This window comes from Sinocyclocheilus anshuiensis, unplaced genomic scaffold (genome assembly GCF_001515605.1).
Source record: "Sinocyclocheilus anshuiensis isolate Anshui unplaced genomic scaffold, SAMN03320099.WGS_v1.1 scaffold274, whole genome shotgun sequence".
Taxonomy (NCBI): Eukaryota; Metazoa; Chordata; class Actinopteri; order Cypriniformes; family Cyprinidae; genus Sinocyclocheilus; species Sinocyclocheilus anshuiensis.
Window position 1 is genome coordinate 828,108 of NW_015547698.1, and position 14,103 is coordinate 842,210.

General features: G+C 38.9%; 3 protein-coding genes across 3 annotated transcripts in view; all 3 read left to right on the top strand.

Annotated features, from left to right (window-relative positions):
* The window catches only part of LOC107703751 (tubulin beta chain-like), a 4,469-nt gene extending 1,817 nt beyond the window's left edge, over positions 1-2,652 (top strand). The window contains exons 2-4 of the mRNA XM_016506474.1: positions 597-705; positions 917-1,027; positions 1,514-2,652. Coding sequence (XP_016361960.1) covers positions 597-705; positions 917-1,027; positions 1,514-2,571 — 1,278 coding nt within the window. The 3' untranslated portion in view covers positions 2,572-2,652. The remainder of the gene's footprint in view (positions 1-596; positions 706-916; positions 1,028-1,513) is intronic.
* Positions 2,653-3,225: 573 nt separating this feature from the next.
* On the top strand, positions 3,226-4,388 carry LOC107703771 (tubulin beta-4B chain-like). Its single transcript, XM_016506497.1, has one exon. The coding sequence runs from the start codon at positions 3,325-3,327 to the stop codon at positions 4,309-4,311; it is 987 nt and encodes a 328-aa protein (XP_016361983.1). The 5' UTR covers positions 3,226-3,324; the 3' UTR covers positions 4,312-4,388.
* A 1,116-nt stretch (positions 4,389-5,504) lies between these two features.
* LOC107703685 (DENN domain-containing protein 1B-like) overlaps positions 5,505-14,103 on the top strand; it is a 14,910-nt gene continuing 6,311 nt past the window's right edge. The window contains exons 1-11 of the mRNA XM_016506406.1: positions 5,505-5,663; positions 6,661-6,725; positions 8,761-8,804; positions 10,682-10,731; positions 10,823-10,942; positions 11,177-11,246; positions 11,334-11,414; positions 11,497-11,550; positions 11,832-11,885; positions 12,441-12,551; positions 13,194-13,294. Of these exons, the coding sequence (XP_016361892.1) occupies positions 5,647-5,663; positions 6,661-6,725; positions 8,761-8,804; positions 10,682-10,731; positions 10,823-10,942; positions 11,177-11,246; positions 11,334-11,414; positions 11,497-11,550; positions 11,832-11,885; positions 12,441-12,551; positions 13,194-13,294 (767 nt within the window). The 5' untranslated portion in view covers positions 5,505-5,646. The remainder of the gene's footprint in view (positions 5,664-6,660; positions 6,726-8,760; positions 8,805-10,681; positions 10,732-10,822; positions 10,943-11,176; positions 11,247-11,333; positions 11,415-11,496; positions 11,551-11,831; positions 11,886-12,440; positions 12,552-13,193; positions 13,295-14,103) is intronic.

The following is a 14,103-nucleotide window of genomic DNA, read 5'->3' on the forward strand; positions in this document are numbered from 1 at the left end:
AGAAAAAGAAAAAGAAAAAAGATTCAGTTCAAGACATTGTAAGCTGTCAGTTTTGGAACGATTATAGGGGTTTTTCAGGCAAACTTCAAACAGTAAAACAATCATTTAACAAAATAACTAATGAATGAATAAACGTGCAAAATTATCAAACCATTGTTTTGGTCAGCAAATATCACAATACATATATTTATATTTCAAATGTATATATTTATGTTTAAAACGTGACAACCTGGCATCTAAAGTACCCTTGTCCTGAGAAAATTCAAGCTTTGTTCAAAATTTACAATCTTAATGGTGACATCTTAATATACGTCAGTGGCTTTACTGTGCTCACTTGTTATCTGATAGCTATTGCAAAAATATGATACTGGAATGTAAGTTTTCATTTTTTCAGACAAATATGTCAAACTCAAGAAGGTTTTGAACTAGGTCTTTTAAACCAAAATACTGTACATTGAAAACATGCATTTGCACGTAAAAACTCGTGTGATATTTATTACATTTGAGATGAAAGTGTGACAAGTAGCCCCGGTCCTATTACACCGCATCAGATTGAGATTGCGTGAGAATTTATGTTTTTTTTTTTTCTCACTCAGTTCTGGGAGGTGATCAGTGATGAACACGGTATTGACCCCACTGGCAGCTACCATGGAGACAGTGACCTGCAGCTGGATCGCATCAGTGTTTACTACAACGAAGCCTCTGGTAGGCACATCACATGGGTTTAGCACAGGGGACAGCAAATGTCTGATACCTGGATTGAGCAATTTAAGAAACTGTTATTATGATCATTAGTTAAGGGGAAAGTTCAGCCTCTCAAATATACTTACACATACAGAATCTCCAAACAAAGAACTACAACATACAAACAAACCCTAATGTTTGAGGTGCCTTCTTTGGTTGTCTATTTTCTCAGGGGGAAAGTATGTCCCTCGTGCCATCCTTGTGGATCTAGAGCCAGGAACCATGGACTCTGTCCGCTCTGGTCCTTTTGGGCAGATATTCAGACCTGACAACTTTGTTTTTGGTAAATAAACCGTCCGCTTGCATCTCATTGCATGCAAATACCTATATTTGACGAATGAGTATAGCTATGAAATGATTAAGTTCTGAAAGTTCCGAATGTTGAAAATATCTCTGATATGGGTCTTGTATTTTCATGCAGAAATTAAGTTCACACAAAACCCTCAGAGACCAAGGAGCTGATATGCATGATATATATAGACAGATAAATAGGACATGTATTATTTTAATTAGTACCTGTTCGCAGACTGTCCCTTGAATTAATCAACATAAGAACAAAAACATATTTACTTGCGTACATTCCTGTTGTGATTCCGGCAGAGGTTTTGAGCATTTCCTGTTTAAGGTGGCTTATTAGTGAGACCTGGTGTTTAAGGATTATACAGTATGGATTTCAAACACTTTGGCATAATGCCGTTTTAAAATATGCAGTATTTAGTTAGTAAGTTTGGGTCATGAAGTGTTACTGGTTTTTGTGTCCTGCTCGTAGGGCAGAGTGGAGCTGGAAATAACTGGGCTAAGGGTCACTACACAGAAGGTGCTGAACTGGTGGACTCGGTGATGGACGTGGTCCGCAAGGAAGCCGAGAGCTGTGACTGTCTGCAGGGCTTTCAGCTCACGCATTCGCTGGGAGGAGGAACAGGTTCCGGCATGGGAACGCTCCTCATTAGCAAGATTCGCGAGGAGTATCCCGACCGCATCATGAACACCTTCAGCGTGGTGCCATCTCCCAAAGTGTCGGACACAGTGGTGGAGCCCTACAACGCCACGTTGTCCGTTCATCAGCTGGTGGAGAACACGGATGAGACCTACTGCATTGACAATGAGGCCCTGTACGACATCTGCTTCCGCACTCTCAAACTCACCACGCCCACGTATGGTGACCTCAACCACCTCGTCTCGGCCACCATGAGCGGCGTCACTACCTGCCTGAGGTTCCCCGGACAGCTGAACGCCGATCTTCGCAAACTGGCGGTCAACATGGTGCCCTTCCCTCGTTTGCACTTCTTCATGCCTGGCTTCGCTCCTCTCACCAGCAGGGGGAGTCAGCAGTATCGCGCGCTCTCCGTCCCAGAGCTCACCCAGCAGATGTTTGACGCTAAGAACATGATGGCTGCATGCGACCCGCGCCACGGCCGCTACCTGACTGTGGCCGCCATTTTCCGTGGCCGCATGTCAATGAAGGAGGTGGACGAACAGATGCTGAATGTCCAGAACAAGAACAGCAGCTACTTCGTGGAGTGGATCCCCAACAACGTCAAGACCGCCGTGTGCGACATTCCACCTCGTGGTCTCAAAATGTCTGCGACATTCATCGGCAACAGCACTGCCATCCAGGAGCTGTTCAAACGCATTTCAGAGCAATTCACCGCCATGTTTCGCCGCAAGGCCTTCCTGCACTGGTACACCGGCGAGGGCATGGATGAGATGGAGTTCACCGAGGCTGAGAGCAACATGAACGACCTGGTGTCCGAGTACCAGCAGTACCAGGACGCCACCGCAGAGGAGGGAGAATTCGAGGAGGAGGGTGAAGAGGAGGCCACCTGATCACCATCTCTTCCACCTTAACTTCCTCCATTTTTTGATTCATATGCCACATCATCTCAGTCTCCTCTCAGTCCAGTGCTGTTCATTCAAAGTCCATTCAAACGCTTGTGTGATTCTCATTTTAGCTTGTTTCTCATTTTGTTAAAATCACCATGGATTCACTAAATAAAGACATGACAAACCTAAAAAAAAGACATGACCAACCTTCATTCTGTGTGACTTTAAGAACAAATTTTTTTCTTGAAAAAAATGTAACTGAACGTCAGTATTATTTTATTAGTAGTGTTGTAGTAGTAAATTAGTTCTGCTGCACAATACACACTGTCCTGTGTCAGTTATGATTACAAAAACATTTAAAAGCGATCTAACAGCACTTGCCAAAACATTTGAAATGGTCAATCAAATTTAAAAAGGCAGGATTTACAGTTCACAGAAGAATTGTAACACAATGCTTCAGTTTGACTTTTTAACAGGTCAAAGAGTGCCAGGTTAGAAGTAGCTAAACATGTAGCTAATATTTAACAACCGTTTTACGACAGAAATTTATTAGTGAGACCTGGTGTTTAAGGATTATACAGTATGGATTTCAAACACTTTGGCATAATGCCGTTTTAAAATATGCAGTATTTAGTTAGTAAGTTTGGGTCATGAAGTGTTACTGGTTTTTGTGTCCTGCTCGTAGGGCAGAGTGGAGCTGGAAATAACTGGGCTAAGGGTCACTACACAGAAGGTGCTGAACTGGTGGACTCGGTGATGGACGTGGTCCGCAAGGAAGCCGAGAGCTGTGACTGTCTGCAGGGCTTTCAGCTCACGCATTCGCTGGGAGGAGGAACAGGTTCCGGCATGGGAACGCTCCTCATTAGCAAGATTCGCGAGGAGTATCCCGACCGCATCATGAACACCTTCAGCGTGGTGCCATCTCCCAAAGTGTCGGACACAGTGGTGGAGCCCTACAACGCCACGTTGTCCGTTCATCAGCTGGTGGAGAACACGGATGAGACCTACTGCATTGACAATGAGGCCCTGTACGACATCTGCTTCCGCACTCTCAAACTCACCACGCCCACGTATGGTGACCTCAACCACCTCGTCTCGGCCACCATGAGCGGCGTCACTACCTGCCTGAGGTTCCCCGGACAGCTGAACGCCGATCTTCGCAAACTGGCGGTCAACATGGTGCCCTTCCCTCGTTTGCACTTCTTCATGCCTGGCTTCGCTCCTCTCACCAGCAGGGGGAGTCAGCAGTATCGCGCGCTCTCCGTCCCAGAGCTCACCCAGCAGATGTTTGACGCTAAGAACATGATGGCTGCATGCGACCCGCGCCACGGCCGCTACCTGACTGTGGCCGCCATTTTCCGTGGCCGCATGTCAATGAAGGAGGTGGACGAACAGATGCTGAATGTCCAGAACAAGAACAGCAGCTACTTCGTGGAGTGGATCCCCAACAACGTCAAGACCGCCGTGTGCGACATTCCACCTCGTGGTCTCAAAATGTCTGCGACATTCATCGGCAACAGCACTGCCATCCAGGAGCTGTTCAAACGCATTTCAGAGCAATTCACCGCCATGTTTCGCCGCAAGGCCTTCCTGCACTGGTACACCGGCGAGGGCATGGATGAGATGGAGTTCACCGAGGCTGAGAGCAACATGAACGACCTGGTGTCCGAGTACCAGCAGTACCAGGACGCCACCGCAGAGGAGGGAGAATTCGAGGAGGAGGGTGAAGAGGAGGCCACCTGATCACCATCTCTTCCACCTTAACTTCCTCCATTTTTTGATTCATATGCCACATCATCTCAGTCTCCTCTCAGTCCAGTGCTGTTCATTCAAAGTCCATTCAAACGCTTGTGTGATTCTCATTTTAGCTTGTTTCTCATTTTGTTAAAATCACCATGGATTCACTAAATAAAGACATGACAAACCTAAAAAAAAGACATGACCAACCTTCATTCTGTGTGACTTTAAGAACAAATTTTTTCTTGAAAAAAATGTAACTGAACGTCAGTATTATTTTATTAGTAGTGTTGTAGTAGTAAATTAGTTCTGCTGCACAATACACACTGTCCTGTGTCAGTTATGATTACAAAAACATTTAAAAGCGATCTAACAGCACTTGCCAAAACATTTGAAATGGTCAATCAAATTTAAAAAGGCAGGATTTACAGTTCACAGAAGAATTGTAACACAATGCTTCAGTTTGACTTTTTAACAGGTCAAAGAGTGCCAGGTTAGAAGTAGCTAAACATGTAGCTAATATTTAACAACCGTTTTACGACAGAAATTTTAAACAAGCGACAGTAATAAGCAAAGCATGTAATATTTAACAACCGTTTTACGACAGAAATGATAAACAAGCGACAGTAATAAGCAGAGATGTAAAGTATTCAAACTTTTTGTCAAGTTTAGATGTTGTGAATTGAAAATGGCCTATATGGTTTGCGTAATGTAATTTGTAACTTGAATGATGAGACAAGAAACAGGATCCGTTTTCTTGTTTCCAATTCCATAAAATAAATAGACTATGGCAGATTATTGTCAAATAAGAAATAGAGTCACAATTAGTTTAAACTTAGTCACAACTGAAATAATATATATAAAGTTTATATAAGAGATATAAAGTCCCAATAACAAAGACAAAATTTTCTCAAAACGGGTCAAAAACGGGCTTCCACATCAAGTTGAGAAATTAAATTGGGAACCTTCTCTGAATATCATCTATCATCTAGGCCTAGCCATTAAATAACACTGTACTCACATTCAGAAAACCGGACATTTTCTACAACTAAAATGCTGCTCCTCAAGTGAACACCAGAGGGAAACATTTTGCACAAAACAGGTACCAAGAACTGGATGTGCATTCAATGCAATGACAATATTAGTAGTCAAAGGAGCTGTCAGAAGTGTGCGTTTGTGTGAAATCTTAAGTTGTGTGCTAGTCAGTGGAATTGGCTGTTTGATGTGAGGATGTGTGTGTGCAGGAGTATGTATGTCGATGCATGTTAATAAAGAATCTAATGACTTTAGTCTGCTGACACCCTGAACGCCACCGAATGGGCCCTAACATACAAGTGCATCATGGGCTCCAGGATAAAGTAAGAATCTCTCCGTTTGTCTGTCGATTTTTCTCTGTTTGCTCACTTTGTGGTCTGCTGGTCTACTTCCTCTTCCTCGCTCTGTCGTTCTCGGATGCGAGTCTTTCTATCATGTCACAATTCAATTAATAAACTCAGACACAAAAACAGCAACATTTGGAGAGTTTTGAGTTGACATCTGCAGGAGAACAGATGGAGAGCTTGCACACTTTTACTCGCAGAAGCATCACTTCTTTGAAAATACATAGTGTCCTCAAATCTGCTTCACTTCTGACTGTCGTTGAATTGGAAAAATATCAGATCAAGTATCTCTATGTGCACTTTTCTTCATCGGTTCTTAAGTCTCAATGTGTTTGAATCAGCTGGTGTTTTGGTGATTTTTAGTGGATGTATGAAGTCGGTTCTCCTCAAGTTCACACAGGTGTGGAGAATCACATTAACTATCAACATGTAACCACAAACAGACATCTTCAACACAACATCTATTGGTTTCTCATCCCTTGGGAAGGAAAAATAATGAATAAGATCTCTTATAACTCTAAATGGAGTCAGATTTTTCTCCTGAGAAACAACGTCTCAAACTGTGCACCAATCTGCCAAATCCTGTGATTAAAGATCTCAATATGAACATTTATCATTACATTCTTGATAGTTTGTCATTTAAAAATCTAATTTGATTGGTTTTAGCAGACAAACATGCTGTTAGGATCATTACATTTGCATAATTGTATTTTAGACAGACGGCCAAACTCATGACTGGAAATATTTCTGTTGATGCACGTCTTCCAGTTTAGTAGTCAACCACATCCTGCTCATGAAGCTTCTTATTAAGATCTTGTGAGAAGAACAGCAGAAAATGATTCAGAGCTAATCACATTCAGTTGCTGTTCATTCTGACAGTGTTTATTTTCCACATCAGTCATGTGTAATGTTTTTCTGGTGTGATTTGTTGGTTTTGTTATGATGACTGTTTTGCTCATGGTTTTGTTGTTCTCAGAGAAAACCCTGAAAAAACGTTCTACTGGTTCTTTCAAGCCTCATGTCCAATCGCCAGAGATAAAGGTGGGTTCCACACACACACAGATTGTAGGTCGGATGAAACCTACTAACTGTCCATTGGATATTTTTCCATCAAAGCTCTTTAAGATGGTATTCTACATTATTGGCCCTAGTATTTTGTCTATTATTAATGGTAGCCTTGTTTCTGGGGTGGTGCCATCATCGTTGAAACATGTTGTTGTGCAGCCTCTTTTAAAAAGCCAAATCTGGATATAACTGTGTTGTCAAATTTTAGACCCATTTCAGAACTCCCTTTTTTTAGAGAAGATTGTTCTAACTCAATTGCAGAGCTTTTTGGATCAGAATGCTGTTTATGAGGTTTATCAATCATGTTTTAAGGCCTACCATAGTACCGAATCTGCACTGTTAAAGGTACTAAATGATATACTCAGGACACTCTGTGGTTCTTATGCTGCTAGACCTTAGTGCAGCATTCGACACAATAGACCATGGGATTCTTATCTCCCGTCTTGAGGAGGTGGTTGGCATTCAGGGCTCTGCTCTCGATTGATTCAGATCATTCCTATAAAATAGGAGTTTTTCTGTCAACATTGGTCAGACTTTTTCATCCTCTGTACCACTGACATGCGGGGTCCCTCAAGGGTCTATTCTCGGCCCTATTTTATTCTCATTATATATTTTACCTTTAGGGTCAATCTTTCGTAAACATGGAATTGCTTTCCATTTTTATGCTGATGACACACAAATTTATATGCCCTTTAAGAACAATGATGGAAATGCCCTTGATTCTCTTATGAAATGTTCCATGGAGGTTAAGACCTAGTTGTTGTCAATTTTTATTTTATTTTAATGAGAGTAAAACAGAGCTTGTCTGGTTTGGGGATCCTGCACTTCCTGAACTGTTAAATTTAGGTGAGCTGACCACTTATTGTTTTTGACCTGTTGTCAAAAACTTAGGGGTTTTGTTTGATAATGATCTGAAATTTGATAAACAGATTAAGTTGTTAAATCGAGTTTCTTTCACTTACGACTGTTAGCAAAGGTTAAGTCATTTCTCTCTTTTAGTGATCTTGAGAAGGTGATACATGCGTTTATCATGGTGATACTTGATTATTGTAATTCTTTGTATGTGGGTGTCTGCCAATCTGCTTTAAATAGACTACAATTCATTCAGAATGCGGCTGCGAGGCTCTTGACAGGAACTCGTAAGCAGGAGCATATATCTCCTATTCTGTCTTCACTGGGCTGGTTGCCAGTCAAGTTTAGGATTGATTTTAAATGATTGTTTTTTGTTTATAAGTCTCTAAATGGGTTGGCACCATCTTATTTGTCGGATCTTTTACAGGTGTACAAGCCCTTTAGGTCTTTAAGATCTTCTGGTCAATCTGTTTTAATTGTACTGAAGACTAGGTATAAGCGAAGGCGCGATCGGGCCTTTGCAGTTGCCGCTCCAAAGCGTTGGAATAGGCTTCCGGCTCATATTAGACATGCTCCAACTCTAAATGTTTTTAAGTATCGCCTAAGGTCTCACCTTCTTTCCTTAGCGTTTGAGCCAGCAGAGTGTTGAGGTATTGTTTTAGTTATGTTTTAGCTGTCCTGTTTGTGTGTTATGGTGTGTAAATGTGTTTTTAAACTGTGTTGATTTTGTACAGCACTTTGGTCAATGCTTTGTTGTATTAAAATGTGCTATATAAACTAAATAACTAACTAACTAACTAACTAACTAACTGATGCAATAAACACACTCACAAACGGTCTCTTCTGAGAATGGCTCTTCCTGTCACATGACTGAACCAGAAAAACCACACAGCAGGGCAGATACATGCTCATCAGAATGAGAAAAGTCTGAGGAACTAGTTAGTATGCAGTGATCTGCTAACGGGTGAAAGGAAGCACACTGATTGTCTAAAAGGAGATGGGACTGCCAGGGTTGGACCAGGTCTATGAGGCCTGGCTGTATAGAACCAGGCTGAGCCAGACTGGTTACCCTGCGTGGCTAACTTTGACCTGACTTTAAACACATCCTCTAGTTGAGTTGTCAGTTGACTGAAGCGTGTGTGTTTTTCTATTCGAGTAGATCCCGATGTGCTGTTTCAGTTCCCTGAAGACTTTAATGATGAGGTTAGTACTTGAGGATCACTGTGGTTCTTTCCTTCTGTTTTTATTTATTTATTTATTTATTTGTAATTACTTTTATTAAAATATATATATATATCAAAATGAATGAAAACACTGCATAAATAAATGATTGCATGAATAAATAGATGCACAAATAAATAAAGCCTCTGCTTACCATGATGTTTTGCATAATGTTTGCAAGTTTTAAGAATTAGGGAAAATTATAATAAATAAAATCCACTGCACAAATAAATAACCATGAATAAATGCATAAAAAATAAATCAAGCCTCTGTTAAACAATGCAATAGCTAATTTTGACGAATTAGGGAAAATTCTAAATAGGGTACAATGGGGCTAAAGGCCCACCTTAAGAAAAAAAATGTGCCTTCACTGTGCCTAAAATGTATAATTGCAGAAAAAAATATATACGTTGCATTGAACATTAATGGAGCAACTGATTTTGTGCATGTGAACATAAATCATTCAAGTTGTTTATTTTGTTTAAAAATCTTATAAATGTATGAGGTGGCAAGAGGGGCCTTTTACCCCAGACACGGGGTAAAAGGCACACGTTATTGATAAATACTTCAGCTAAAATAATGTTTTGTTTTTAAATAATGTCTAAGTTACTACTTGTTCAAAACAATCACTTTAGCAAAGTTTGTACTATTTTCTGCTTATTTTGAAAAATAAAATAATATTTTTTTTTCAATAGATATACTGTCATTAAAATATGTTAATATAAAAATATATATTTTAAAATACAGAAACAAAATCGTTTTAATATGTAAAGATTCTGAAAGTATTGAAGGAGATCCAATAATAATTGAATATATATTTACAGTAGTAACAACAAATTATATTTTATTATATGATATTAATATCATGTTTTTTTAAATATGATGGTTTCATTCTAAACATGGTGATTTTCTCTAATATGGACACCCAACATAATATATGATATTTACCATCTGAACCTAACCATGTCATGTCAACAAATGGAGAAGTCAGCCATCTATTCATTATCATGTTAATTACTGTGTGCCTTTAGCCCCAACAGCAGGGGTGCGTTTTACCCCAAATACCATACTTTTACATATTATTTCGTTATTTAAAAACTGTTGCTTTAATTATCTTAAGCAAAACTGAAAATCATAAAGAAGACCTGTCTCAAAACATATGCATTAATTTTAGCGATTCTCATTTGCTACTTAAATCTACAACATTTTAAAAAACATAAAATATTAGATCAAGTAAGCACAGAATCAACTTTGCACTGCTGCATGCGATCGCGTCAAGACAAATATACACGTGCATCTTGAAAAGCGGATGTTTTGGAAAGTGCCACGCCACGTTTTTGTGCCATCTAGTGGTTTAGATGAAAATAATATCAAAGGCGCCTTTTACCCCAGGGTGACTTTAGCCCCGTTGTACCCTAATACATTCATAAATAAGATTCCTAGTCTCACATCCTGGTATAAAACACCCACTTTTCATCATCCAATTCAGTCTTGATGGATTCTGAAATATGTCACTGTATGCAAGTAAAATGAGATTTAAATTCAAAGGAATATTTGAACAGATATTGAATTTAAAACTATTTATCAGTGGGTGCACTCTTAAAAATAAAGGTTCTTTATTGGCATCAATGGTTCCATGAAGAACCTTTAACATCCATGAAATCTTATCATTCTTTATAGTGAAAATAAAGGTTCTTTAGATTTTTAGAGTGTTGTTCAAGCTAAGAATTTTTTTTTTCTTTTAAGAACTGTTCACTGAAAGGTTCTTTGGGAAACCAAAAATTGTTATTTTATTGCATTGCTGTGAAAACCTTGTTTTGGAACCTTTATTTGATTGTGTTTCTTCTATTCTCACACAGGAGGCTCTGCAGTCCTTGCCTCGCTTCTGCTTCCCTTACGACATAGAGAGGTGAAAATCCTTCATTCATTATTAAAGATGGATGCTCAAGCCTTCTTACCTTTTATGACTGATAAACTGAGGCTGGTCGGTTGGTTGACAGGGTGAAGGACACTGTTGCCGTGCAGCACTTCACATTCGTCTTGACCGATCTGGAAGGATGCCAGCGCTTCGGTTTCTGCAGACTCACGTCCAGCTCTCAGACCTGCTTGTGCATCCTCAGGTCTCAAACGCACAAAATACACTCAAAAACAAATGTCTAATTTGTGAAGCCCCTTTGATTGATTAACAGTTTGCTTCTCATGACCATAATCACTTTCATTTTTAGTTTTCAGGTCATAAGGTGTAAGTTATAACCTGATTTTACATATTAATAGTTAGTTCTAACTACACACAAGACAAAACCTTTAGCACAGTTGTTTGACCTGACTAAAGTGTGATTTCTCACTCAACACAGTTATTTGCCCTGGTTTGAGGTCTTCTACAAACTTCTGAATAATCTGGCTGACTACTCAACGAAAGGACGGGTATGATTTTAACGGTCTCCTGATGATTTTCCACATTTATAAAGCCCTTTATCTAACACCATTTTATTAATTCGAATGCCCGGCCAGACCAACGAGATGAAAGAGCTGCTGTCGGTTCTCTACAAGCACCCCGTGCCTCTGGCCAATGGCTCCATCACAGTGCAGATGGTAAGTGCTCATTGGCTGGTGGAGATTCCGTTTATGACATCACATGTGACATCACAATCAGGTTGGTGTGTTCTTCACTGAGGGAGGAAAGCTAATGATTGGAAGTGAGATGCCTGGCATCTGTGGACACGCAGGAGTCAGAGGGAGTGAGTCCCTGATCCGTATTAAAACCGGCCGACCAGAATAAACCTTCACTCCAGCGTCTAATAAATCCTAATACAATCCATAATGTGAAATCAAACTAATCCAGCATCCACAACTAACCCTGGATCCCTAACAACGCTTAACTAAAAAACTAATGGGTCCTTGAAAAATCGCAAAGCATTCATCTAAAAACTTTTAGGCAGACTAACTTGAAGGCCTTACTTTCATGGTACTGACTGTTTATTTTTGTGGAATAATGTTTCTCTCCATCAGATCCCGTACTTTATCGCACCAGATCCCAAAGCTCTGCCCTCTATTCCAGAGAGTGTGAGTTCTTCCATTTTTTTTCCATTTAGGTTTTTTAATGTGTGGGTTTTAATTTATTTCTGTTTTATCCCTTGGTTCTTATACACTAGTGGTCCAAAAAAAATAAAAATAAATAATAATATAAAATAAATAAAGATTTTTAAATTTGCTGCATTTATATAATGAAAAATATATATTTAAATATATATTTTAAGGCATAATTTATTCCTGAATTTTCAGCATAATTACTCCAGTCTTTAGTGTCACATGATCCTTTAGAAATTATTCTAATATCACGGTTTCCACAAAAATATACTGTTTTCAACATTGATAATAATCAGAAATGTTTATTGAGCAGCAAATCAGCATATTAGAATGATTTCACTGAATGATTGATTAGAATGATGAAAATATATTCACATTTTCAGCTGTCATAATATTTCACAATATTTTTATTGAATTTTTTTATTATTTATTTATTTATTTTTATCAAATAAACGCAGCCTTGGTGAGCGGAGGAGAGTTTTTTTTTTTTTTCAAACATTTGAGCAGTATGTATGTCTGTCTGTGTATCAGAGGAACCTGACGGAGCTGGTGGTGGCGGTGGACGTGGGTAACCTGTTGCAGCTCTTCGCCAGCATGTTGTTCGAGAGGCGGATCCTCATTTACTGCAGCAAACTCAGCACTGTGAGTTAAATCTGCGACAGCCTTTGTGAATCAAAGCTGATAACACTTAGTTCACGAGGCTACTACAACAGTGGCATGGCGCTAGCAACACCAAAGTCATGGGTTCGATTCCCAAGGGAATGCATGTACTGAAATGCATACCTTGAATATAGTATAGTTCACTTTGGATAAAAACGCATCATTCCAGTCTCTGAAAAGTGTCCATTTAAAAACAACTATTTCAAGTGCTTTATGCTACAACCAGCACATTACACGTCATTACCTTGATGACCATTTGGGAATTGCATACGAACTGTCTGTGAATGCACACAGTGAATGGTGCAGCGTTTCACACCAACCAAACAAACTGAAAATTGTCAAATGGATTTGGTTCCTCATCAGAAACCCTACTGTGAAAACGTCTTAACACCTAACCAGGAGTGACATAATAAATCTATACGCGACAAATCACAGTTTTTGTCCCAACCAGCTGCAGCACATCGTTCGGTTTCTTATTCAAGAATCAGAATAAGAGAATAAGGAATAAGGACAGAATAAGGGCAGATCACTAGTTACTAAAATGTATTGTGTTGCATTGAGTCAGAATGCAGCTCCATTAAGCATGCACCAAACAGCAATTAATAGTTTTGTTTGTGTGTTTAGCTCACGGCCTGCATACACGCGTGTAACGGGATGCTGCACCCCATGTACTGGCAGCACATCTTCATTCCAGTGCTGCCGCCTCATCTGCTGGACTACTGCTGGTGAGACACACACAGACAGAGACACAGACACAGAGACAGAGACAGAGACAGAGACAGAGACAGAGACAGAGACACACAGACACATACAGCAGCAAATCAAAATTAATTGATATAGCACATTTACAAGAGCAGAAGTGCTGCACATTTTTGAAAAACAAATAAGTTGTAGCAATGGTATCAGTACCAGGGGCCTCAGAAAACTTCCAAAAACATGAATTAAAGTAATTTCAATAATTCATAATATTATTAATACATTAAAAACTAACTTAAAGTGATAGACACACATGACATCAAGAAGTTAAATTCTGAAATTCTGTTTCACTCTTTATTTATTTATTCATTCATTCATTCGTTTCTTTTAATAAATGATTATTTATTATGCTTAACAAAGGGGGCCTTTAAATTAAAAGGGTTCAAAACCAGTGGTCATTTATTTAAATAAATAAGAATAAAAACAATAATACAAAAAAAGACAAGCAGCAACCTGTGTGAACCAGTACTGATAAAATTTGGTTGAGCAGAATGGAACCGAGTTGAATTTAGTTTACTAAAACTTTTTGGTTTGGCCACTAATAAAAAATTATTAATGATATTACTGTTAATGCATTAAAGCATTTTAAATTAAAGTGCTAAATTAAAAGTCATATTGCTTGTTTTATTGTTTGTTTTTTATTCTTTTTTATTCATTAATAATAATTAGTATTTATTGTGTTGAACAATATGGTAAAAAAACACTGATCTAGAACAACATCTTAGATACATAATATGTACATATATGATAATAAATAATATATATTGTACATAAAAAT